This window comes from Merops nubicus, unplaced genomic scaffold (assembly GCF_000691845.1).
Source record: "Merops nubicus isolate BGI_N331 unplaced genomic scaffold, ASM69184v1 scaffold15184, whole genome shotgun sequence".
Classification (NCBI taxonomy): Eukaryota; Metazoa; Chordata; class Aves; order Coraciiformes; family Meropidae; genus Merops; species Merops nubicus.
The window spans coordinates 1-26,796 of record NW_008602438.1 but is presented as its reverse complement, the minus strand read 5'-3'; the positions used below and the strand labels follow the sequence as shown (position 1 = coordinate 26,796).

At 44.7% G+C, this 26,796-nt stretch overlaps 2 protein-coding genes across 2 annotated transcripts in view; both read left to right on the top strand.

The window, feature by feature from the left end:
* RC3H1 (ring finger and CCCH-type domains 1) overlaps positions 1-5,067 on the top strand; it is a 33,620-nt gene extending 28,553 nt beyond the window's left edge. The window contains exons 15-19 of the mRNA XM_008938373.1: positions 147-234; positions 364-499; positions 2,442-2,612; positions 3,234-3,349; positions 4,546-5,067. Coding sequence (XP_008936621.1) covers positions 147-234; positions 364-499; positions 2,442-2,612; positions 3,234-3,349; positions 4,546-4,699 — 665 coding nt within the window. The 3' untranslated portion in view covers positions 4,700-5,067. The remainder of the gene's footprint in view (positions 1-146; positions 235-363; positions 500-2,441; positions 2,613-3,233; positions 3,350-4,545) is intronic.
* Positions 5,068-19,302: 14,235 nt separating this feature from the next.
* Positions 19,303-23,776, top strand: SERPINC1 (serpin peptidase inhibitor, clade C (antithrombin), member 1). Its single transcript, XM_008938372.1, has 6 exons — positions 19,303-19,677; positions 21,787-22,002; positions 22,347-22,484; positions 22,571-22,964; positions 23,314-23,378; positions 23,603-23,776. Exons 1-6 carry the CDS (start codon positions 19,303-19,305, stop codon positions 23,774-23,776), a joined length of 1,362 nt encoding a protein of 453 aa, XP_008936620.1.
* Positions 23,777-26,796: the final 3,020 nt, after the last annotated feature.

Sequence of the window (26,796 nt, the reverse complement as noted above, 5' to 3'; positions counted from 1 at the left end):
AGCAGGAGAAACATTAGCCTTCCTCACTCTGGGAGCTGACCTTTCTGGTTGTTCTCAAACACCTGCCCAGTTCTGTGTGTTGGCGGAGCTACTGAAAGGGTAGTTTTGTAGAAATGAGACGTGGTTTTCTTTGTGTTCACTAGCAGACTACAGTCCTTACGGAACTCACGGTGGCTGGGGAGGCTCTCCATATTCTCATCAAAATATACCTTCTCAGGGACGTTTCAATGACAGGTAGGATTGCTTTGGTTTCTTGTCACCTTTTTCTATATTTTCCTAAATTGCTTTTTTTTTTTCTGTGCTGAGTAAAGCTGCCTTTTTTTTTTGTTAAATCTCCATATTTTTGCTTTTCTGATGCCAAAGGGAGAGGCTGTCCATGTCAGACGTGGCTGGTCATGGGAAACAGTTGCCCTCAGCTGAGCGAGAGCAGCAGCTGCGCATGGAGCTGCAGCAAGTAGACCATCAGATCAGCCAGCAGACACAAATGCGGGGACTGGAGGTTGGTACTAACATCTGGAAGAGTGGCGAGGGGTGGTATGGAGAGAGGTGAAGCCACTAAAACTGCTTTTCATGTGTCAGTCTTGGACTTAATTGTGCGATGCCAGACATTGGGACCGTGGTACCAGTGCAAAACTCTCTGCTTAGCAATAAAAATTTCCCTGCACTTCATGTGCAAATTGACACCATACTGGAATCCACACTCGGTGCTCATTCATGTTTGCTTTCATTCACTCTCTCACTTACTTCCCCTCTCTATCTGCCTACTCAGAAGCAAATTTGTGGTGTGGATACTTGTTTGTTCCTCTTGGCTTTACTGCCATAGAAAATGTCTGATTTTTATGTACAGAAAGCTATGGCCTTCATCTGTTTCATGTCTGGCTTTGTGTTGTACGTGTTTCTTCCTAAATAGCACAAGCCACAAGAGTTGGGAAGATAAATATTAAAGATATTTGGCTTGAAAAGTTAGTTTAATATTGTCTCTTCACTTAGAAGTAGTATAGTCATTTGTCACATGAAGAAAGATGGGAGTCTGTATCTGTAGAAGAATTAATGAGCTGAAATCTTTGTACTTTGTGATTCACACAAGTAGAAATCTCAAGGCATAATGAAAGAATTATTGTAGTGTAGCTTTAGTTACTTTTCTTTCATTCTAGCAAAAATCAGTAAATGTTTACCAGAAAACTATTCTAGGTACCTCAACCATTATTCATACAAATGTTTTCCCAGAAGGAATTGCTCTAAGTAGTTGATAGGAGCTTCTGCTGAAACTATGGTTACCTAAGGACATGTGGTACAGAGGAGGGTTATTGCAGATCTGCTTTAGGAGCTCGCAGTGATTTAAGTCACAGCAGCAATTTCAAGGAGTATGCATTTCTTGGTTACTTGAAACAGAACTTGTGTTCTTGTGCTCTTGTTTGGAAACAAGAGGAGAAAATGTTTTAAGTCTTGCATATCTGCCTTTGCCATAAGAGAAGAGTATCAGAAATCTGGAAAACCTGCAAGTGAGCTGCCTCTCCAGTTCATTATTATTGTGATTGTGTCAGTGTGAAATCCTGGGTGAGTTTTGAGCCTTGATTTTTATGGTAATTTCAGTTTGTCAGAACTAATGGTTCTTTTAAGTAATAAGAGCTTTCAGTTTAACTTTTGTCTTTGAAGCTGCAAGTAGCTATTGGAAATCCTGGAGGCTTTATTGATTTACCTGTTTCAAGGCTTCATTCAGTTACTTCATTCAGTCAGAGCATAAAGAACTAGATGACTTTGCTCTCTTCTCAAATGAATGAGCATTTCCACTTGAAGACCAGCCAGATGTTCGGTTGTGTTGAACAGTAAATAGTGTGCTTAAATGCAGAGCACAGACTTAATGAGACCAAATTCCAAAGTATTAGCAGATTTTTGGAGTGGCTGACATGGCTGCAGCCTCTACTTGGCTACTAGCATCTTGCAGTTTGTGAATGACTGTAGTTACTTGCCCCTCTCTGTTCTGTGCTTCCTAAGCTGGGTCAGTAGAGCTACATACTGACATGCACATGTCTCAAGATATTTTATCTGATATAGTAATAATTATGTCTGTACTGTAGAATTTTGTAAATTCTACTACTGTAAAATTATAGCAGCAGATTTTCTTATGTTTTCTTCAAAAAAGAGTGGTTTTGTTCATGTGCTTCATCTTACTTTTGAGAAGGGAATAGTGCATGGGGAAAAGTCATGCAAATTTATTACAGTAAAAGGTATTTAACACTGTTTAAAGTGAAAAGACTTGTCTGTGTGTAAAAAAATGTTGAAACTTGCATTGAAAATTTGATTTAGGACCTTGTTAAGCATGGAGAGAAGCGGCCTTGGTTTTGCACATAGGCGATACTCCAGAGTTATGGCCTAGAGCTCTTCCTGTGCTTGGTGTGTTGTGTGCTCAGTTGTGTATGTGCTTGGCTTTATGCATTTAGGCTGTTAGTAACAGGCTGCTGTTGCAGAGGGAGGCGACTACCCTGGCAGGCCAACCACAGCCCCCACCCCCACCTCCCAAGTGGACTGGGATGATCTCAAGTGAACAGCTGAGCTTGGAGCTACACCAGGTGGAAAGGGAAATTGGGAAGAGAACCCGTGAGCTGAGCATGGTGAGTGCTTTGGGGGTGGGAGGCAGAGAGGTGGAGAGCTGTGTAGCTGGTTGCAGCCCTTTCACCCTGGCAAAAAAGTCTCTCTGCTGGATGACCACAGCTGGAGTCGTCCATCTCCCTCTTCACTTCTTCATTCTTCAAAACCTCCAGAGAATTTTTTTCATTCTTCTTTGTGAAGAATCTGCATTCTAGCCACTTTAAAAGCCACTTTAAAATACTTTTTTTTTTTTTCAAATGGTGACAAAATAACAGCAAAAGTGTGGCACTAAATTTATTGAAAACTCTGAATTGTCTCCAAGGTCACTGTGCCACGATTTCTGTAAACTGCTTTAACATAGAAAACCTGCAGGCATAGGCTAGTGTTCAGAAGTCTGTGTGCTGTTACAGTCTATGGTCTTTGCTTGTTGTTACAAGAGTCATCCCTTCCTTTTGGGAGATGCTGTGTCCTGAGAGGATGGGCATATTTTACCAAGTCTGTTTTGTTGTCTCCTGGCTTTTGTGGATTACACTGTATAACGCCAGTTTACAGGCCTTCATCTTCAGTCCTAAAGGATGAAGTTTCAAATTGTTTCAACACAATGTTAAAAATTTTTTTGTCCTTTTTTTTTTTTTTTCCTAAAGGAGAGCCAGTCTTCACTGGATATAAAAAACAAACTGGGCACCACTAAACAGACAGAAAATGGACAATTGGAACCGCAAAACAAGGTTCCAGCTGATGACCTCGCCCTGACATTCAGGTAACATGGGTCTTCAACATTTCTTTATATAACAGGAGAATGACTGAATCAAGGTCACACTCTGATATATGAATAATAGCCCTTGCTTCTGTTGTGGGAGGACCTACTAGGAAAAGATGTGTGCAAATTAAGTTTTTATAGTACAATTATGAGTTAAGGGCTGTTTCAGCTGATGAGAAGGTGAATGGAATGAGACTGTATATCAATTCAGCAGAACTGCAGTGTTCGTAAGACCAGAAGTCCATCCAGTCAGTATTGGATGGTTAGGAGGAGGAACAGGAGATAAAGATTTTTTATGGCTGTTGTTTATCTGCCGTTTTAGTTGCAAAGAAAAGAAATATTGCAAATCTGAGACAAAAGTTATTCCATCCTGCTAAGGTTTGTGGTGTGGATGTTGCCTAGGAAGGTATGTAACTTTGAAACAAAGTTCATTTTCATGTGTAGGCAGTGATCTTTATCTGTGTGTGATGCTGGGATTGATTTCCATTCACATTTGATAGTTGAGATAAGATGTTGTCTGGGAATCCTGGCAATCTACCCAGCAAGCATTTTCAGATGTTTGCAAGCATTTGCATCTATTCAGACTAATAGTTTGAACAGAAGAGCTCATACATTTCATTAAGTTAGCATAAATTGATGAGAGAAGTTTGGAATCTCTCTTTATTCAGAAAGTGTGTATATTCAGAAAAATATATCCCCCTGAATTGCTTATGAGGTCTGCACTTTCTTCTTAAAACCAGTTCTTCAGTTCTGTGCTGTACCATTAGATTGAGGCTTCCAGAGCAGAAATTAATTTTTCCGTATAAAACTCCAAGTAATGAAATGATAAAATATTATATTTTTAAAATTTAAAAAGTTCAAGTTTTCTGCAACATGTGCATTGTACAGATTGATGCTGTACATCTTGTGGCATATATTGAAGCACTTGGTAAAACCTAACTGATCTAGAACCCTAAACCTAGGTGGTCTTGTTTTCAATCAGCCTTGTCTCTTCTTCCTTTTTCTGATATCTGCACCATACCAGACAACCTATTTGTTACACAAGGCAAGGCTTTACGTGCTTACTTGTGTTCACAAATGTTCACTGAGATGCTGCAGTAACAAATAATTGAAGCCCTTTTACATAAAATAAATTTTAAAATCTCAGTAATTTCTTACCTTTACCCCTTCCCCTTTTGTCCTCAACTTTCTCTCAGCAGCGAAGTTCCAAATGGATCAGCCTTGACACAAGAGAATATTGGCCTCCTGTCAAACAAGACAGCATCTCTCAGCCTGTCAGAGGACCCAGAGGGAGGAGGAGACAGCCACGACTCCCAGCGAGCAGGAGTTCCACCCACGTCTGCTCCATGAAGTGAGGCCAACGTACCCCAGAGTTGCTTTTGCTGGGGTGTTGGTAGCTTCCATCACGTTTTTTTTCCAGGGGTGATTGGAGAAACCCAGGAACAACAGCAGTAGCAGAGCAGCAGGTCCAGAGGCAATGTGCACAAACACAACTACTAGAAACAAATCCTGCACATAGTTCACATTAACGCATTTTTTAATTAAAAAAAATGAAAATTAGCAGTATCTGCAAGCAATTCAAATTAAATTTGTTTTTGTTCTGTGAATGAACTTTATTTTAATAACTTCGGATGCCTTGGATCCCAGGGCTTAAAAAAAAAGATATTATATATATACTCTGTTTGATTAATTGTATGATCTTAATGAAGTAGGTTTTTTCTTTTATTTTGATATTATTACATACCCAGTGCATAATTTATCACCTTAATTTCGCAATGACTAAAACAGTCTGGCCGCTTCCTTGTGTGGTTTAAAGGTAAACAAGGAATGAGGGTTGGTGAGTAGCTGTGAATTGCAGTGTCAAAAGATGTGCAGCAAACTTCATTCTTGGAACAATTCTACCCTAGGAGTGCAAGGCTTCTTGCTTAAACTTTAACTACAAGTGACAGAATCTTTGCAATGCAGCCGGCACAGTCCTGTTTTTTTCCCCATTCTTACTCATTGCTTACATCCCTTGAAACAAGCTTACCCAAAGTCTGTACAATTAAATTGATGCAGAGGGATTTCCTGATATCTCTGCCTTTTGAAACAGGCTTTTCATGTATCCCTCTTTCTCAGCAGCTCTTGCCTTTTTATTTCTTCATTGCTATTTTGTTATTATTAAAACCATACTTTCCTCTCTAACATGATTTTTTTGTTGTTGTTCTGTTCAGTTGTCCATCAGTTATTTAATTGTAATGCTATTGTGAGGGCCTTTTACTGAAGGAGGGCAACATCTTTGCTTTGTGTGCATCAATCATGGCAATCTTTAAAACAGAGGGAAGTTTTTATTTCTTTTTTTAAAGTCAGCATTGTTTAAGGTCTGTGTGTTAGAATACGATACCTGAGAATCAGTCTGCAGCCTGTCTGCCACTGCTGCAACAAATCCTTCCTGGATTTCCTTTTCATAGAGGAAAACTTGCATCAGAGTGACCACTTAATGGCACAGCACAGATCCTGTCAGAAGTACTGCAAAGCAAATTTTACTTGATAGATCTGTTGTGCTACTTCTCCAAGTTGATGCTTTGTAAGCATAAACTGGAAAAATGGCAAGCCTGTTTTCCTTTAAAAGTCAAAGAAATGAAAGAGATTTTGTTCTTGCTGCACATGTGAGTCTTTTGACATGCACTGGGTTGAAACCCTGGATATGAAGAACTCTGTGAAGAAAACTTAAGTGCTGCTCCCTCTACACCTTCTTGGCCTGTTCTTGTGTTTTACTCTCTGGGTTAGACTACTAAATTGGAAAGCACTGGTTATGTAATAAATTACTGCATTGCTTTGGTTGGGTAAAGCAAGAGTTAATAAATTTTCTTGGTTTTTAGTTTTCTTCCTTAACCTTAACTCCTGCTGAGGTCATAGCAACCTTGGGCTAAGCTTTGCATTCATCATACTGTTAAATAAACAAAATGGGGGGTGGGAGGGGATACAGTCCCACTATTGCCTACCAGTAGGAGAGTCCAAACAGAAGACTCTTTTGAGTAGCAATTATTTAATTTGCCCAGTCAAGGCACCGCGTTTATATACTATTTCACATTGAATTTGATTATGCCCTACAGACCTGGCTGGTCAAGGATTTGATACACATATTGGCTTGGGATTCGAGCTTTCTTTTTTATTTAAATAAAAATTTATATATAAATATATATATACATATATACGTAGTTATATCTGTATATATATTGGGTATGTTTTAAGAATTTTTTCGCATGAGCGCAGCTGTTGTGATCAAATGTCTGGGAGGTAGAAGCACTGAATGAAAATAAAGGCATTTTTCAGCACACACGCCCACACTTTCCGTATGTCTTTACACAGGTTTATTTTGCTCTTAGTTGAGCTTTGGCCTCTTAATTGCCAAGAGTAGTTTTGAAGCTTGCTTTTTTTTCATTCTAACCCCTCTTAACTTGTGACAGAGAATCATCTTTGCCCTAGAATAGCTTCATCTACACCTTGCCTCCACCCATCCATATCTCCTACGGGAGGCCTAGCATCACAGCTGCTCCCTTCGAGCTGAGCAGAACTGGGCTGATGCAGTTTTGAGCCTGTCAGGTCTGTTCCTCCCTTCTCTGCTCTGAGCATGAGGATGATTTAATGTGTTCCCCAGGCGGCCTGCTCGTAAGTCAGCCGACACAGGCAGTGCGCCCTCTTCTGCTTCCCTTTAGTGCAGAGCACCACCATCAGGTCGGCCTTCTTGTTTTTAATTAGTTTACTTCTTCCTGCTGTGTCTTTATTAACACATGGAGCTCATTTCAGTTGAGAAAATTAGTGCAATATTCTAATCTAGGAGGGCAAGCCCAGAATGTACCTTCTTTTGACTGCAGTAATTTTTGATATAAATTAATCTTCAAAGACGGTTATGTTATGCTTAAATCTACAGTTTAAGTTTCAGCACTAGGAAGAAAGTCTGGAGGGGGAAAGGCTTTTTAGCTTTTATTACTTGTGCCAGCTACTTTCCTTGCCAGATTAGAGATTAATTTATTTTTTTCTCTCTTGCTCCCAGGAGGAATTCTGCAGTAAGAGCTATTCAGATTGCTGGCCTACATACAACAAATGCTTCCAAAACCTGTAGTTTTGAAGGGAGACTTTACTGTTGGTTTTGGGGTTTCTTTGTCTCCTTTATCCAGCTCTCTGTGCTGTACTTTGTGCGTAGTGTCCTTGTTGTGATCGTTGTCCAGGTGAATGCCCTGTTGGCCCAGTATTATAGTTTGGCTTGTTAAAGAGTTTGTTTAATATCTACCAAAAGTATTGATTTTTCTTTGTTTTTCTCCTCCTCCTCCTCCCATCCTTTTTCTGCTTTTTTTCAGAAATTTAGTTGATAAAAAGTCAAACAGCAAAATGTGGTGCATGTTTCTAAGTCTTATCTGGAAGCTGCACCTAAAATTTTCCCTTTTAGTGGAAAAGCATGCTAGTAGAACTGGGAGGGCAGTTAGCTCTAGATAGAATGGAAGCACTGATGGCTATAGCAAAGGAGGAGATAATGGCAGTTTCTGGTGTAAAGCTGTATCCTGCTACTTTCTTTTCTATAGCACACCATGGTCCCAGCTCTGCAGCAGTGCTGGGCACCTCAGTGAAACTGGTCTCAGCTAGGAGCTGGGTTAGATCATTCTGCTTGGGCAAAAAGAAACAGTATTACAATGTTGTTAGGGCACTGCTTGCATCATTTGGTGCGTAGGTTAAATTTTCTACTGCAGTAGACAGTTCTGAACCCTCATTGATACCTGGGTTTCAGCCTCAGCATGGACAAAGACCCCAGGATAGGAAGCTTCAAGTATTAGGTTAAGCTTTACTATGTCAGTGATTTGGTCAGTGTAGAAATGTTTATTCTGTAGTGTTATTTCCCTCCTCTTTCTTTCAATATCTCTTCTTCCTTTCCTATGGCCTAGTCCTGTTTTCTTAATAGGAGAAACTTAGGCTTTTTCTTCTACCCCTGTTGTACAATTCTATTGTATCATGCACCATTTCAGAGTAGGACTTCTTTTATTTAGAGATCAGAGCACCTTTCAAACTTGCAGCACTCTTATCCCCTTTCTTCTCCTCAAGTTTTTCTGTGTAGTTTCTCCTGAGCCTAACTCTCTCCCTTTTGTCCATACCTTCCTTCCTTTCCTTCTGTCGTTTGCCCATTTGCCCTCCCTGATTGTGTAACAGTGACAGCTTGCTGCCTCAAAACAGAGCATTCAAATGAATTCGCTTAGCCAATAACTTCTGTGAAGTTGCCTTTTCTAATGGTGTTATTACTCAGTGATGCACAAATGTGATATTGCCCCTACTGGTAGGCAAACGGGGGAATCTGTATAAACATGGTAAACTGCTGTTTTTCTTTAAAGGAGAGCCAAAGACTTGTGCTTTACACTTATTTTGTTTTCCTGGTGTAGCCATTTTGATGGTCAGATCTTTGTAGGGTTTTGTGAGTTGACTGTATTATCCTAATAACAATTTACAAAAGCTAATGATTGTGAAGCCTTACCCATGCATTGAATTGTGGAAAATCATTTTGTTTAGTCGTACAATTTGCAGTGTACAAAGGTGCATCTGGGGTATCTGACATGTTTTCAATCTCTCGTGCACTCTCTTGGCTGATGGAATGGCTCATTTAGAGAGGGAGAAGGAACACAGACATTTTATATAATCAAAGAAGCCTTGTCTTTAAGTGTTTAAATTGAATACTGAATTAAAATTTCTTCAGTTACAGTACAAGATAAATCTGTGTTGCAAACGTTACTGGCTTTTGAGCCCACTGGAACCGAAAAGACTTGTCAAACTGTAGCATTACATTAAATTAGTTGTGGAAGAAGCAAGCTTGTATGATGATATTGTCTCTTGACAGCACAAATTGAGTAAGGTGGGGCAAATTCTTTACTGGAAAGGACTAGGAGTGTGAGGCTTTTCATTGCTAATATGAGAAGGCCACCTTGCATTTCACTTCCTTGATCTGAGACTCTTGCAAGACTGTTGTTAAGGTTTTTAGGTTCAGAGAGAAATCTGTAAGTCAGAATAGCATAAACCCTTATTTTCATTGCCATTTCCACTCAGAAATCTAGACTATGAAGCAGACTTACAGGATAGTTACCGGAAGAACCCAAATATAAAGTATTTTTGGTTGAAGTTAGTAACCAAGAAGTTCAGTGCTAATGATCAAGAGCAGGAGTGCCATCTCATCTTTGGTATAAAATAAGGGGGGGGGGGAAACAAACATAAGCAGTGTGCAAGATTTGTGCTTGTCTCTGTGTACGAGTAAGTTTTTGTAGCCCTAGAATAGAGAGAAGGAACAAAGAGCAAAACTGGGGCATGATGTTACCTTCTTATTCAAATGTTGTCATTGTTTGCATTCCAAAATGCACGCTTCCGATTTGGCTCCTGATGTTGGTAGCACTGATGTAAAAACAATCCCAAAAAAGTCAGTGTGTCAGCAGCTTAATTTTTTTGCATAACAATAAATCAGTTCCCCTGGATGGAAGAAAAAGGAAGCAAAAGTTTTTGAATTGTCTAAGTGGTAGTTTAGACAAGAACTGGAAAAACATCTGCCTTGCTTGAGTAAATGTGTGCTCTGAATTCATAAGGAGAGTGAAAAACAGGTCTTTGGAGCCACCTTTTAGGTATAGCCATGGTGCTAGCAGTGGGGTGGAGGTTCCATGTGGTACACCAGCATACAGATTATGTAGTGCAACTTGATTTGTTCTCAGATTAAATACAACCTGAAATGTGAAAAACTAAATTGGAGATTCCCTTTTCCATACTTGGCTGTTAACAACTGCTTTTTTTTTTTTTTGTTGTTGAAAAGTCCAGGGTGATGAAAGAGTATAGAGTAAGCTAGTTCAAGTTATACAGTATAAGTATGGGATCTGGGGAAATGTTATCCCAGCACAGTGTCCTCATACAGTTAATGTGTGGTCTTTATTCTTGCATAGGAGGAATGTAACTGCTTAGTGTTGTCACAGTCTTCAAGGCACTTCTTGTGATGCAGGTAGAGCCTTGATTAGCAGGGAAAGGAGAATAAACTTAATATTGACTTATTTTTTTGTTGTTATAATTATATTTCCCAATGATGATTGTAATATCATGCCATGGAAACTCTTTGAACACTATGGTAAGCAAAGAGGGTGCAGCTTTTTCTGAAATTTTCCCTTAAAAAGAGCACATGGGAATATGGTTTTATCTGCATTGGGAGCATTCCAGTCACCTGAAGCTTAAAATATGTGACTGCAATACTCACAGTTGGATGCCCATAGCTTTAACCTAAATAATTAACTGATCTTTCCAAGCAATCTTTGCAATTCCAGTGAGTCTCTGTACAATTTTAGTGGAAGTTGCCAGGCGTTCAGCAGTTGGGAAAGTTTAGGTGCCCAGCAAGGCAGGTGTCTCTGCATATAAACAGGTTGGATGGTTTCATATTCCAGGAAACAACTGATTGTAAGATCTGAAAATTTTAGGAAAACCCAATTATCAACTTGAATTTGAAAAACACAGTCTTGGTAAAGACAGAAGCAACAGCTGGTGCAATGTCTCTGAAAATCAAAAGCATTAGAGGTGATGGAATATATACAGGGGAAAAATATATCTCTAAGCAGAACAGAAAATATTGTGGAGTATTTGATGTTTAAGATGTTAAAGAAATTATTTGCTTCTTTGTAATGTTAAAAAGATTCATTAATAGTTCTGTGGCAGACAGTACTCACAAGTCTTTGGCATCCAAACCAGATTGTGTATTGGATGGATCCCACAACTGGATGTGTACACTGACCTCTTTATTTCTAGCTTTTTAAAGAGAAACTTGGTAGCAGCGCTTTGTAAATGTATATAAAGCAACCTGAGACTGAAGAGAAGAAACCCCGTTCACGTCACAGCTGCTGCACAGTTCACAACTGGTATCTTTAATCTGCAGCGTGTCAAGTGAAGCTGCTCTAACATGGACAAATCTGGCAAAGTGGATGACTTTCAGTTTTTTCTAATTTTAAGGAGTTCCCATTACCCGTTTGGCCTCTGCTTGCTGTGTAAGCAGCCTCTGTGCTAAGAGGAGCTTTCCTTGAAGTCAGCCTAGCAACTGTGCTGTAGCTTGATGGGTTTTCCCTATTTTCTGTAACTGGTAGCATAGCATCGAGCTGTTTCCCCATTGTGTTTGTTGCTATGGGAAGAAAGAGGTGAAGCAAAGCATGTGTGGGAGGAAGGAGGAAGAGTTGTGGGATCTTCTATGTGACAGCTCCCACCCCCTCTTTGAAATAATCCACTTCCAGTTGTGGGATTTCTCTACAGATTACTTTTTTTCCTGGTGTTTGTTTTTGGTTTTTTTTTTGTAAGCATAGTTTTCTTTTGATCTTGTTAGTTCCGTACAAGTCTCCCCGAGACATTCTGCAGTCATTATCACCTTTTTGGGTGGAGTTTATTTTTTCGTTTGTTTGGTTTTTTAAATAACTTTTTAACATTGGTGCATATATGCTTGGGATAGAGCTCATGTAATTTTCCAATCGTATTGATTGTATGTGATTGTGCCCTGCAGAGGTATATTTAACAAAAAATAAAATAAAAAGGATAGTCTAGGTAATAAAGGAGACCATGAGATTTGTTGAGTCAGGCTATGAGCTGCTTCTTGAATTTGTTTAGAATCTTGGAGAAGCAAAATTCACCATCTGCTGTTCTCATCAATCCTGAAAAAAAGTCATGAATTCTTTCAGTTTGAACTGGTTCTTCTCTTGCTTTTCTTCTCCTTCTACTGTTTGCTTCCTTTCCTGCTTTTCTTCCCTACTGAAAAAAAAAAAATCTTGATCCCTTATGGGAATGGATGAATCTGGGTTAATATTGTGAATATTCTTTTGTAATTATCAAAACATTTTTAATAGGAGTAGAGATTAAGTAGAATCTGTGAGAAGAATTCCATAAACCGAATTCTTTGCAAGTTCAGGGGAATGCAGAAGCCTTATCCATACAAGGCTACTCACAGGGGGGCATTGAGGCACACAAGGCATTGATACTCCTTTTCTTGAAAGGTTAGATTCTTCACCACCTTTTGGAAAAAGATGACAAAAGGAGTAGAAAAAAGAGTTCACTAGATCTTTACTCCTGCAACATTTTTAAACTTGGAAAAAAAAAACCCTTCTAGACATTATGCAGAAGTGGGACAGAGTGAATTGAAGGAGGCAAAAGGCAAGAGGATCCAGAGATCTGAAAGTCAGTATTTGTCTCTATTTGTTAGAACTGTAGCGCACAAAGAGTGTCACTTCTGAAGTGAAGAACAAGGAAGTGGAGACCTATTGTGTGTGCATGGTGGTAATATAGAGGAAGCCATATGTTGAAATGCTATTTCTCCTTCCCTCTTCACCTTGCTTTTTCCCCTCTTACAGCTGACTCAACCTCGCCTTTCTTCCACATAGTGTCTAAGGATCCTTTGAGTTGCAGATTCAACAACAATTAAAAATGGAAAGGTGGTGATTCACTGTTTGGTTTGTAAATAGATGGAAGTGTCTACAAGGTCTTATCTGCTTTTCTGTCAGCATTTATATTAAATGATAAATTAATGGAGAACACTGAAAAATCTCTCATTTTCTGTCTGGGTTGAATGTGTATTCTTCTAAATTGTGTGAGGTCTAAGACTTTTTTTCCAGGTCACTGTGTGTGTGTTCTCTGCTGGGGTGGAGCATAAGAGATGCCAAATAGCAAAGAAGCTGCCTGCCTCACTTGGGAGGTCTGGTGTCTTCTCTTATGACTCTACCTGTAAGCAAAGTGGCTTCTTCATGTGTTCACCAGAGATGAACAGGAAAGGATATGCAAAATAATCAGTGTTGCTAGTCACTCAAAGAGTAGCTAAGTAAAAAACCAAAACAGAAAAAGGGACAATAAGCATACATCTAACTGGTGAGCCTGCTTTGGAACTTGCCTTAAAGTGAGAATAAGGTTTCCTCAACAGCCTGCCTTGTGTTTTTTCATCTTTTTCTTTTACTCCTTTTTGTGGTCTTTAACAAGTCCAGCTATAAATCTGAGAATATAGTCTGATAAAGAATAAGCTGCTGCTTTGCTGAAAAACGGTTCCTGCTCCTGTTCCAGGAGAAGCACAGCCCTCTGCTGTGGGAGTTTACGCATAATGCTTATTCTGTCTTTACTTTTGAGCCTAGGCACCACAGATCCAGTCTGAGGTGTGGGCTTTGCTGGATTGGAGCCCATCAGTTCTAGTTGTTAGACTCCCCTCACACTTCCACATAGTTGTACTTCCTCACTGGGTGACTTGAAGCATTCAGTTCCTACAAAGGGCATTGTATTTACTGGGCAATCCAGCAGAAAGCTGAATGTTCCAGTTGCTTCCTTTCCTTTTTTGATTTTTAGTCAGAGGGTCTGGGATGCTCAGGTACTCACTTAAGGGAGAAAAAACACACCTGAACTATATTTCTGCAGAAGCTGGCTTTTAAAGATCTCAAGTGCTGTGGAGAGTCAGATCCCTTTGGAAGGGAGTGGTGACTGCCCTGTATCAGGAGAGCATTGGGGAAAAGGGAAAGTGGATGGCAGCTGCTGGAATTTTTTTTTTTTTTTTTTTTCCCCCCTTTGGGTATGAGTACCAGGATAGAAGGGAGCTGGAAAAGCCTAGCGCAGAACATGGGATTTCTTGATCCCATCTGTCTGTGTGGCTATGTGAGTCTTGTTCTCTGTGTGTCACTATAAAACTCAACAGTGAGCACCCAAAGCAGTAAACCAAAAGCTACTCAAGTTCGTGTTGCTGCTCACTGCTCAGGTATACTTAAGGGGTGTTTCGTTCCATCTTCTCAAAACAAAGGGGCAGTTGGAGGACAGTGCAAGGACGCTGAGAGAATACGCTGTCTCCCTGCTGCTGTCAGCTGCTCTGGGCCCTTCTCCGAGCGTGGAGCTTGTGCGCTGCCTGCCGAGGTGGGAGGCGGCAGTGTGCTGCACCCGCTGTGCTCCACCCGTGCTGGGAAAAGCCAGCAGCGCCCTGCAGCAAAGGGCTCTCTCCTCCCAGGACATCCCGAGTTGTTTCCCTAGCCTCCTGCCCTGTAACTGGGAACTCCCAACGCCCTGTGTCCTGGGCTGTGAGCATCAGGGAGACTAAAATTGAGGCATATGATGTTGGATCTCACTTGCCCCAGGCTGCCAGGCTTAGGGCTGTGGTGCTTTTGAGCAGCTGATTCCTGCTTTGGGATGAAACCAGTCCCTCCACCAGAGCCAACAAGGCAGCTAATGATTGGTATTGACATCCTTGTTATTGTAGCTGCTTCCTTAGCTAGAGCTCTGCTCAGGCTCAGTGCTGTGTTGCTGCTTTGAGCTGGACCAGCAATACATTGCCACTTATGTGCTGCACTCAACAACCTGTTCACCCAGCTACCCTGGCGGGTAGGGCTTGGGCAGCTGGCAGATCCCTTCAGCCTGCAGCGTCAGCTGTGGAATTAACCTGGCCGCTAACAGGGCGGCTGTCAGCAGAGGAGGTCTCTCCATGCTCAGCTTGAGGGGCCTGGCCTGTCCCGCAGCAAAGCGGGCGTGCGGCCGCCCTCCCAGAGCACTGCGGCACGCTGGGAAATGTTCAGTCACGTTAGCTTAAGCTGTATGGGATGTGCAAAACACAATAGGTGTTTACTCTGGTTTTACTGCTTTAAACCACCTCTGAGCGTTGGGTGGATGGAAACCCGTGTATGGATATCTGCCCGCAGGCTCTGCTGGGTGTGGAAGGATTCCTAATTCAACCCCGAAGGTCCCAGCGCTTGCAGGCGTGTGGGTTTCCATGGAAAATTAAACCAGCAGCCACTTGGAGCAATAAGGTATGGAATGTGGGTCCATCCTTTGTCACTGAGGATGTTTTAGCTTCTGCAGCAGATTACAAATACCTAACCTGCAGGTTACTCTCTGATTTGTATTTCAGATCTGGCTTGGGCTGCAGTCAGGGAGAAAGCAGTTATGAGGAGCAGGAGTTCTCTTCTTTTCCATTAAGACCTAGGCTCTTACTGGGGACCAGTAACAGGATGGCTTTAGCACCCAGAGCCAGCCAATTTCTGGGTTGGGATGTTCAGGAGGCTGTTGGACTTTTAGAGCAACTGCATCCTAGGTCTGAAAATGTGTTGCTCAGTCCTGCTCCAAACACAGCTAAGCAGAGGGAGATGCTGTTAATCTTCTAAAGGTAAGTGTAGTTAAGAGGGGGCTATATTTAAAACTACATTTGAAATGGGGTGATTTCTCTCAACTTGTGCATATTTGTTTGGGAAGCAGACACTAACAGGTCTTTGGGTGGAGTGAAATGTTTTCCTGAGCTATGAGATACCAAAGTGAGATTTACAAATACCTTAGATCATCACATCTTTGAACTCTTGGAAGTTTTGCATTAGTTTTTTTTCATTATATGAGTAGTTAATTTCTATTGCCAAGAACTGAAGGCATCTGGCACTTTCATGGGGTAGATGGTCGAACTTTCCCTTGTCAGATTGAACTTTAAAACCTCTTTCAAACTAAACATTGCTTTGTTTCTGCTCTTTGCTTAACCTTCTGCAGCTGGTCATCAGCCTTTGGCCTCAGCATCCTACCCCCCTCCCACCCTCCCCTGCTTTTGTTTGGGCTCTGCTTGAGCACAGAAATCCAGTGAGGAAACTGCTTTGGACTGGTTTGGGTTCAAGCAAGACTGCCTGTCCTCCTAACAATTTGCATTTACACCCTCAAAGCAGAAGACTGGAGGTATAGGGGCAGGTAAGAGAAATGGATTCTACTAATCTTTCATTGTTAATTAATTCCTTGCAACAAGTTCTTTTCCTTTTGTAAGAGCCTATGAATTTTAGCTGCTGCCAGAGTGTTTTGTTTTGGTTTTTTTTTTTTTTTTCCCCACTCTGGACATAGACCAAAGGAGCCATTTTGAGAGGGCAGCTCTCACGAAGGCTCACTTCTGTACAGTTCCCTGAAGTGTCACGCTTCACTTTTACCCACAACGTGTAGCAATGTTTCATGGTGTGGAGAGCAATTCATAAAGTCAGGTTGTCCTGAGTAATCCCCCATCTCTTGCCTGGCTGTAAATGAGTACTGCTGATTTGATGTGCACTCTGGTTGAGGGCTATGAGGGTATGGGGGAGGCTTTTATTCTTAAAAGCTCAAGTCAATCTCAAAATAGTATGAGCGACTTAACATTTGCTGGGCTCTTTAGCACACTGTATGGGTGCTGTGGGATGTTCAGTCCACTGTAGGTAGCACCAGTAAGTTCAAAAACATGGTTGCTGCTGGACAGGCTGTGGGTCTGCAAGCCTAGTTAGTCCTTGCATGCAGCCCTGGGAGGTGGATGGAAGTGGCCTGTGCTGGCTGCAGCCCAGCTGGTTGCACACAGGGACAGGGGAGTTTCTCTACTTCCCCAGACCCTTCTGATTTGGAGCTGAATCAGCAACTTGTTTCTTGGCTTTCTACACTTCTTATAGGAGCGAAGCAAGGAAAAAAAAAAGAGCCCTTTCTAACTTTTACATTCCTCCTTGCCAGTAACCCCTTTCAGGCAGTGAAGTTGCAGTAATACTTTTGGGATCCTTCCCAGATGAAAGCAGTTGAGATATGGAACGTGTGGCAGTGCTGCAGGGGAAAAGAGAGTGTTGAAGAGCTGGGGGGAGAGGAAGAGTGGGTTTTTTTGGCCAAGTGCTATGGTGAAGAGCTGGCCTAAGAAATAGGAAGGGCACTTGTCTGTTAGAGTCAAGGTTGGACATGTCAGGGGCCAAGTCAGCCTTAGTGGCTGTTGAATTTGATTTAAGGCATTAGTGCGAAGTCCTTTATCTCCCCTAAGCTGATGGTGTCAAGTAGAAACAAGGAGTGTTTCCCATGTAATTACGTCAAGATGAAGACCACGCTTGTGCTTTGGGTTTTCAGTGAGGTGAACAGTACTGTGTGACAACAGACACCATGATCTGCCTCTCTTGACAGAAGCAGGAGGTTGTGCTTGTCAGGCAGGTCAGCACATGCATTCGGACATGCCTTTCCCTGGGCATGAGGGGAGCGATGGGGCAGGGACTGCAGTGAGACTGTCCTTTCTGAGGTGGCACCAGCCACAGGCGTGTAAGTGCTGGAAGAGCCAGGGAGAATTAAGTGTGGGTGAGGAAGGGCTGCTGCCATGCTGGCCCTGGGGCTGTGGAGCACAGAAGTGTGCCTGGGCTGTTCCTGGCTGACTCTTCCTGTAGGAGTGCAGTGCTTCCTGGAGTACTTCCAATTGTCTGAATAGTTTTCCTTTCTTTTGTCCTGGGTGTTGTTTTTTGTTTCTGTATTTGGTTGATTACCTTCCCTTTTAGATTTTTAATGTTTTTTCCCTTTGTGGTGTTGCACCTATCCTAAACCTTTTGCAAGATAACCTGTTGTTACCAGCAAGAGCTGTGGCCATAGCCCAAACAAGTACATCGTGTTTTGAGTGTTCTCTTGCTGTACTTGTTGCTATGCTATTAGTGTATGCTGAAGAAGGGCCGCGTGGGGCTCAGTACGATCTTGATGCTAAATGAGGTAATTGCTGCTTTTGCAGAGGAACTGGAGCCGACATGAAGTCATTGCCCAAGAGCCTGGGGACGGGGTTGTGGAAGCACCCTGAGGTCTCCTGCATCCCAGGTCAGCCCTTGAGCTGCTCCCATTTTCCTCCCCCAGGTGCTGTCCCACCCCCACTGGCAAGACCAGGGACACAGAGGTCACCAGTGCTAGATGTGGCTGATCTTGAGTTAATCCAGAGGCAGCAGTTGGTAGCTGTGGCAGTGAGTCTGCGGGGGCAGGCAGGGACCGCCCGCAGCAGGCGCGTCCTGGGCGGGCTGCCAGCCCTTTCCAGTAGTTGTTTCCTGAGCCGCTGTGGCTGCGGCCTGTGAGCTTCCTCCCACGGGGTACGTGAGCAAACCCGACAGAGTCATGGAAAGGGCATCCCAAAACCACAGCGTGCCACTTCAGCAACCCTGGGATAGCAACTGAGGCCTCGCCGCTGGAGCCGGCGGGAGGTGCGCGTCCCCTGCTTTAGCAAGGGTGGAAAACACAAATCCTTTCTGCCTTGCTGGGACATTTTCAGGGACTTGCTTTTGCTGGGGCATAGTTGGTGTGGTTTAACACTGACCACCCTCCTCAGGCACCAGGGACAGTTAGCTTGCATTGCGGTTTTTTAAACTTTGGACAGGAGCAGCTGTGATGCACCAGCTACATTAGACACACTCATAAAATACACTTTTTAGGTATTAAAGATGCTCAATGCATGGAGGGACCTGCTTCCCTGGGAACTTCCTTGTCACTTCTCTGCTGCAGCATTTTCTGCATCAATAACTTAGTGTAAAGCTGAGGTGGGTTTGAAAGCACAGACAGTGATTGAAGGGGAGACAGGAGCTCACATGAGGGGAGAAAGAGGCCAGGAAAACTAGGAGATTCCCCCAGGGAGAAGAGGAATGAAACTGTCAGAAACACTTTGTCTGAGGCCAGCTGGTCTGTGGAGCTCGGGGTGTGCTTGGGGGTTCTCCCCGTGAGGAAGACAGGTAGGATCTGTAGAGAAGCATAATGCACCTGGACTGTAGATTGGGGCAGCCGAGTGGCCCTGGTGGATCTGGACTGACTTCTGTTGCAGGCAGCCTCGGGGAGATGCAGCATGGGCAAGTCCTTTCACTGTAGTCACCTTGACTAGCTGATGAGGGGCCCTTGGAAATTCAAATCATACTTCTTTGTACCAAGTTGTCAGGGTTGAGCCTGCTGCTTAAAAATAGCGCAGCCAGCGCTCCAGGAAAGCATGTTTTTGGGGTATTGTGTCTAAAAGTGGTGTGTCCTCAGAGGCATGCTTGTCCTGCTGGTGGTGTCTGTCTGTCCTCCTGGCTTACCCTGCAGCTCCAGGACAAAAGGATGATTGGAGAGAACCATGGGGCTCCTGTCACTCTGATGTTGGCTGAAATGGGGCCCCCAGGCTGGGCAGTGGTATGGGTTTTTGGGGAGGGCAAGCGTCTGAGCTCTCTCTTTCTGCTTCCAGGACAATGCATCTTGTGGTGGTGTGTCTCTTCAGTCTCTGGGGTCTGGCTGCCCCTGAGCACTATGTCGTGGAAGACATCTGCACCGCAAAGCCTCGTGACATCCCGGTGAATCCCATCTGCATCTATCGCAACCCTGAGAAGAAGCTCCAGGAGGGTGAGAGGCAAGAGCCAGGGAAGAGCAAGCTCCCGGAGTCTACTAACCCCCGGGTCTGGGAGCTGTCCAAGGCCAACTCACGCTTTGCTGTTGACTTCTACAAGTACCTGGCTGACTCCAAGGACAATGGGGAAAACATCTTCATGTCACCCCTCAGCATTTCTACAGCCTTTGCCATGACCAAGCTCGGAGCTTGTGGTAGCACCCTCCAGCAGCTCATGGAGGTCAGTGGCATTTCCTCAGCCTTTTCTTGGAGCTGTCATGTCATTAGGGTCTGAAAGACAGCAAAGATGATAGTGGCTGATTGCTCCTAGAGGGTTCTCTGGGTCAGGATAGCTCCCTGGCTTAGGAGGGGAGACCTTTATTTAAACAAGTCCCTGGGAAGGACATAGACAGGTTCCTCTGCTCTGGATTTGTTTGGGTTTTTTTTAATAGATCCCAGCTCTTTCTGTTGACTCCCTTTTTGGATCCAGCATTCAGGGTGGATTCCTGGGTTAGTTTTTATCTGGAGGAAAAGAAGCCCATTTGGGAGATGAGGGAAGGTATTTGAAACAGTTTGTTTCTTGCAGGTCAGGTGAACATGCAGCTGAGCAGGTTTAGAAAAAGCTGGGCTTTCTGAAACACAAAAAGCAGGTCCTGTTGCTAAAGGCTCTTTTTCACATTCCCATTCTCCCCCTTGGCACAAAAGTAAGACACATGGGATGGCCTGCAGCCCACTTGTCTTCCAGGTTCCTGCCACCCTGAAGAAGCACAAGAACTTCAGTTACTTCTGGAGGGTCTCCTTGTGTTAAGTGTTAAGAACAGTCTTGAGCGCTCAGCCAGGATTAAACAGCTTCTGGGGCAGTATTCTTCTGGTGCACTGCGAGTGAACTCATCTGCCATGTGGGGTTTGGAACTGCCTGTACCTTCCTTGCAGAAGGGTTGACTACTGCCCAGAAGGGCCTTTCTCCCTGCACCAAGGAGGTGTGAATCAAACGGCTCCACTTGTCTCAGCTGCCACTGTCCTTGTCCTTGCAGACCCTGCCTCTGGAGTAGGCAGTGTTGCGGTCTCCTGCTGGTATCCACACACTCTGGGCAGAGCAGGGCAGTGAACATCTCCACTCAGGCCTTCCCCTCTGGGCAGCTCCTCCTACTGGTGGGGGGCCTTTCTTTCCCTGAGCCACCACGGATGCAGAGCTGCACTCCTCATCCCCCCTTTTCCCTGTGAAAGGGCGAGTAGCACCACCACTGCCTCAGAGGAAACAGTACCAGAAATCCTGGATGTTCACATGGAGCAATGTGCTGTGAGATTTTTTTCTGCGTCGTAAAACCCTGAGGTTGGGTAGTAGTAGACAAATCATAACTGTCCTCCCAGCTGGCAGATGGGAGCAGATAAGAAAAAAAATTCACTGTGCTGGAGACATCTGCCCTCCAAACAATTGCTATACATTCCCATGCCCTGCAAAAATAGGTAAGAATACCAGGATTACTCAGCAGGCTGTGAGAAATGGTCCTGGGAAGGAGCAGCCTTTGACATTGTCAAAGAAGGGCTTAGTACAAACCTTGTGAGTCCTGCTGTGACTTGAGCTGACCCAAGAGCTGCTTCCCAGCCCCCTCAGCACAATGCTCATCTCGTGGGAGACTCTTGCCAGGTGTGGCAGTGGGCTTGTGAACATTGCACACCAACTATGTTAATTTTAACAGCACTGGGGGAAGCCTTGTGGTTCATACACCAAACTAGAAGCTGTTCCCTAACAGGGGTCAGAGCGCACAGGGAGAAGCATCACTAAGACCTTAGTGTATTCTGCAGAACCACCTAAAGGGTTTAGCTAAGTCATGGCCACTTTTGAGACAGGTACAACATGATGCACCTTCTCCTGACAGCTGGGGCAATGAAAGTGGGTGAGAAACAGAGGGAGAGAAAGAGGCAGATCTGGGAAGGTGCCCTGCTGACAGCTGTAGGGAAGGAACTTCAGTGAGCAAGAGCTGGAGTCTTCTCTTTGGTAAGGTGCTGGGTCAAAGACAGCCAGAAGCTGGTACCAGTCAAAGGCAGAGTGTGGAGAACAGAAAGCCAGAGGTAGAAAGAGGAGCAGTACCTCTGCATGATGAGCAGTGTTTAATCCTCCATTTTGGACTTTTCAAAACAAGGTCTTGGGGCAGTGATGTGTTGCAGTTATGCAGGTAGATTTGGGTTCCAAATTAAACCACCGTGGAGGGTGAAGCTCTGAGAGCCTACAAAATTCTTGGCTCCATGATTTAGGCTGTTGAGCAGCAAGCAAAGGCTGTTTTCACCACTTGCTGTGGGAGCTCAAGAGCTTGCTCATGGATTCCTTCTTGTTGTTTGGCTCCTCCAGGTCTTTCAGTTTGACACCATTTCGGAAAAGACATCTGATCAGATCCACTTCTTCTTTGCCAAGCTGAACTGCCGGCTCTACAAGAAAGCCAACAAATCCTCAGAGCTGGTATCCGCCAACCGCCTCTTCGGGGAGAAATCTTTGGTCTTTAATGAGACTTACCAGAACATTAGTGAAATAGTTTATGGAGCTAAACTCTGGCCCTTGAACTTCAAAGTGAGTTTAACTACTTGAGATTTTTTCTGTTTTTCTTTTTTTTTTTTTCTCTTTTTTCCCTTCTCCTTTCGCTGCATCCCTATCTTTTGCCCACAGGGAGTGCCCTACTCTGGGTGTGTGGGACATCAGTAAAGACAGGGAGGGAGTATGTGATGCAGCTTCTGCTGTCCCAGCTCACCTTAACCAAAGCCGCCTGCCCACTCCTCATTTGTAAACGCTGCTGTACTATGCTGGGAGCAGCGTCCTCCCTGAGTGTGTACCCTGTTAATCTGTCTCCTGCAGAAGGGACACAAAGAGGTGTTTAAAACCTGTGACTTAACCTTTTTTTTGGTCTCTTCCTTCAGGAGAAGCCAGAACTTTCTAGGAAGATCATTAATGAATGGGTGGCTAATAAGACAGAGAAGCGCATTATGGAAGTGATCCCAGAAAGAGGTATTGATGATCTCACTGTCTTGGTCCTGGTCAACACCATTTATTTTAAGGTATGGCTATAATGAAACTGGGGGAGCAGCCTATATCCCTTGGGGAAGCACGATGCTCATGTTTGTCCTCCCCCTCTCCTTCTTAGGGGCACTGGAAATCGCAGTTCCCAGCTCCAAACACAAAACTGGATTTATTTCATAAAGCCAATGGTGACACCTGCAAAATCCCCATTATGTACCAAGAGTCCAAATTCTACCATGCGTCCATCCCCCAGGACAAAGTCCAGGTGCTGGAGCTGCCTTACAAAGGGGACGATATCACAATGGTGCTGGTCCTGCCCAATGCTGGGACACCATTGGTGGATGTGGAGCGAGAGCTGACATCGGAGAAGCTGCAGAACTGGATAGACTCCATGACAGAGGTCTCTCTCTTTGTCTACCTCCCACGTTTCCATGTTGAGGACAGCTTCAGTGTCAAGGAGAAGCTGAGAAAAATGGGACTAGAAGATCTCTTCAGTCCAGAAAATGCCAGACTCCCAGGTCAGATGCGGAGATGGGGTGGGGTGGGGTGGAGGGTGGGGGTAACCGTTCCTCCACAGGTGCCAGGGCAGTAAGTGCAGCAGCATGTGAGGAACAAGAACGTGAAAGCATTTAGAGATTGCTGCTGTCCATGATGGACTCTATGGTCAAGTCCCATGTTGGACACAGAACCATGCTCTGCAATAAGGACGCAGGAGTTAGACATCATCAACTACAATCAGTTGCTTATTTCTGGTTTAGGGCAGACACATCTTCTGCTTCAACACAGGCCATGAAGGGTGGCAGTGTGTTTGTTCTCTCTTGAGCTGTCGTCTAAAGACAGTTTAACTTTCTCCATTTTGAATTTCAGGTATCGTCGCAGAGGGCCGCACAGACCTGTATGTATCTGAGGCTTTCCACAAAGCCTTCCTCGAGGTAAGCCTTGTCTTGTCCCAGGGCCGTCTCCCTCTTTGTTTTTAAAAACATGAAGCATTAAAAAATAAAAACAGCTTTGAACTCATCACGTTCTCTTCCTCAGTGGCCTGGGGCTCTGAGGGAGGTGGGAGCTTGACACCCACCTTGTCTGGAGGAGGAGGGCAAGCCCTCTACGGAGTGCATAGTGCCCTTGTGTTAATCCCATCTTCCCTTTTGGTTGGCAGGTGAATGAAGAAGGGAGCGAGGCGTCGGCTGCCACGGCTGTCACTGTCTCCGGCCGTTCCTTCCCCATGAACAGAGTCATCTTCAATGCCAACAGGCCCTTCCTGCTTTTCATCCGGGAAGCTGCCCTCAACACCATTATCTTCATGGGGAGAATAGCTGATCCTTGCTCCTAAAGGGGGCTGTGGGGGCCTCGCTTCTCCCTCCTCTGCCCCTGGCAAAGGTGGGGGGGAGTAGGGTATTGCCACAAAGCCCGGGCTGCTCATGGGGTGGTTGGTCTTACTGTTTGGTGCGAGCTGCAAGGAGGGACTGTGTCCAGCTGGGCAGTGACCGCTCCTCCTCACTTCATCAGGTGAGGGGGCTCAGAGGGCGTCTCACCTGCTCTACTCTTCATTCAAAGGGAAGCTGGATTTTTTTCCAGCAGAAATATTTCTGTGGCACCCAACCCGAAGTCCAGCATTGCTGTTATTCTCATATCCAAGCCTCCTCCCTTTCAGGCCTCAAACTGTAACTCTGATCCCCCAGTTCATTAAAAACCTATAGATCTGTACGTAACAAACTGATCTCTGAATGGACGGTTTCACTAAGTCACTTCCTAGACTTACTTAGACTTTGCTGTTTGAACCTGCGCTCCCCAGTCCTAGCAGAACACCCCCAAGCTGCAGAGGCTGGCCCCAGCCACTGCACAGCAGGTGCTGGCTGGGCCAGGAACCTTTACACAGCTCTGCATGGAACGGCCGTAGGTGGAGGAGCTGCCCCATGCCAGAGCCCTGCTTGCTGACAGCTCTGGCGTGTCCCATGTGTCCAAGTGCTGAGCAGTCACTGGTGAAAGCCTTGTGTGCCCAGGGCTGTGACTCTCTCGAGTAGTAATATTTAAACCGGCTCCATGCTGAAAGTGAGCTAGTGAAGGTGTCTATGAACTGTGGCAAGTAAAGTAACCAATATCTGTAACTCTGTCAAAAAATCTGTTATTTCACCTGCAAGTTTACTCCTACAGCTTCAGGTGGCCTGGCTTGCTGTCATGCCATGCGTGATGTGATCTCTTGTCCACACGAGGTGACCATGGTCCTACTGCTGGAGGACCTCTGGCAGGGTTGTCTTCAAGATGCAGAAGCAAATGTGGTGAGCTTTCTGATAAGATTTCTGCATTTAGGGCAGCTGTTTAAAACAAAGGGCAGTGAGTTCTGTCAATACATGCTGCAGGAATGTTGTGCACAGCCAGTGGCTAAGGCACCAGTAGATGGCGCTCCCCAGTGTGCAGTTTGCTCTGGCTACCGTAGAACCGGTGAGACATCTGCCCTTATGAAGGCTTCCTCTCACAGGAATTGCCACAGCGAGCCAAGCAACGAGCAAGTTAAATGTGCCAGTCTGCAGAACAGCTGGTATGACAAGGTGTTTGGTCATGTCCAGGTGCATCTCTGTAGATTTCTGGGGATGTCTCTACCGTTTGGGAAGCTGTTGCAGGACTCTCTCTCCTGTTCCCCTTTAGGAAGGTTTGAGCATCTGTGTTTGTGCTGTAAGCGGTGTGTGGTTTGTACTCGAGAGTCACGTCCTCTGTTGTGTTGCGGGTCTGCGGCGATCGGTCCCCTACTCGCTTCAGAGACCTGTGAGGCACTTACTCCTTTTGTGCCAAGGTGCTTGCCTGGTGTAACATCTCAGAAAGAAGCTATGTATGAAATGCAGAAGCTGGGGCTGTGGAAGGAAAGGGGGAGCATTCTGGAAATCACTGAAGAGTTCAGAAAGCAGCTCTTCCTCTCCCTGTCCTACTCTGGCACTTGCAGCTGTGTTTTTTCTTGCTGCATCCTATTTCTGCTTGCTTACCTCACTGTGCGCCTCCAGAAACAATCTCGTCCTGTAACCTCTGCCTCTGTGGTTGTGCTCCGGGCTGTGGAGGTGGGTGCTGGGGTCTCCCTGGCCTGGTACCTCCCTGCTGTGGGCCACCAGGAAAGCTGGGCTTGGGGCACTGCAGCGAGAGCGTAGTGCTTTCTCCACCGGCCGAGCCCGCACAAATGCTGAGACTAAAGCTCATGTAAAAAAAGACAGAAGTCACCTAAGGTGCCAGGAAAAGCAGGGGCTGGCACTGCCCAGCCTGGCCTTGTGTCACTATGCTTGGGGCAGCGTGGAGCTGCCTGCAGCAGGGGCCAGGCTCTCGCACCACAGCCCACTGGAAGCAGCAGCAAAGAGAAAATCAACATGAGATCCCACCAGTTGGCCCCAAGACACAGACGAAGAGATAAGTATTAAACCATTTAATTCTCAAACCACTCACATGCATAATGTTCTTTTACACAGTGTTAAAAGAAAGAAGAAAATGCGATTTGTTTTTTTAATACAAACATAATTTCAAGTATACATTTATAGAATTTTCAAAGATTCCTACCCAAGTTGCTAAGTTCATTCACATTGTTCTTAAAGCTGTCCAACGAGAGCGCTTTTTGTTAAACTGCTTTCAATGCAATTGTACAGTCCCCTCTACCTGGGTTTGGTTTCTCCTTTCCCCAGCTCTGGTTCTCTGGCCACCCCTGCCTATCCTACTCCAGCAGCACTGGCTGGCCCCACAGGCCATGGGCCACGGAGCTCCAAAGAACTTCTGTCTGCCACTGGAAGAGGAAAAGCAATGGTGGGGGACCAGCCTGGGACCAACCTGTAAAATCATTGAAGGACAGTCTGATATCCACAACATGCACACAGCAGGGTCACGCTTCAGCCTACTGCAGACTAGTGTGAACGCTGACTTTTTTTTGCTTCCTTCAAATAAGGATTGCAACCAAAAAAAAAAAAATTATTAGTACAGCAGGAAATTTCTTAATTGTGAAAGTAAGTTTTGAGCGTTAGGACGCCTGTCCTAAAAAGTTTGATTTATAGGTCAACAGTTGAAGGTGACGGCACAAGTTTTCTTACAAATGGTTACTCTGTAAACCAGCTCAGAGCAGAATCAATGTGGGACAGGCAAACTTGGATTTAAAAAAAATAAAATACTGAACTGACTAGGGCTCCGTATCCGCATTATGGAAAAAAAATCCACAACCCCAGCAACAACTTGGTGGTGGCTTTGCTCGTTCGCCTGGGCTCAGCCCCGCGCAGGCGACGGTCCCTCGGCTGCCTTGCGAGGGGACTCAACCATCCCTTCCAGGCGAGGGGGGGTTTCTCCGCACCGATCACAGCCCCGGGCTGCTGCGGGCGGGGCGGGGGTGCC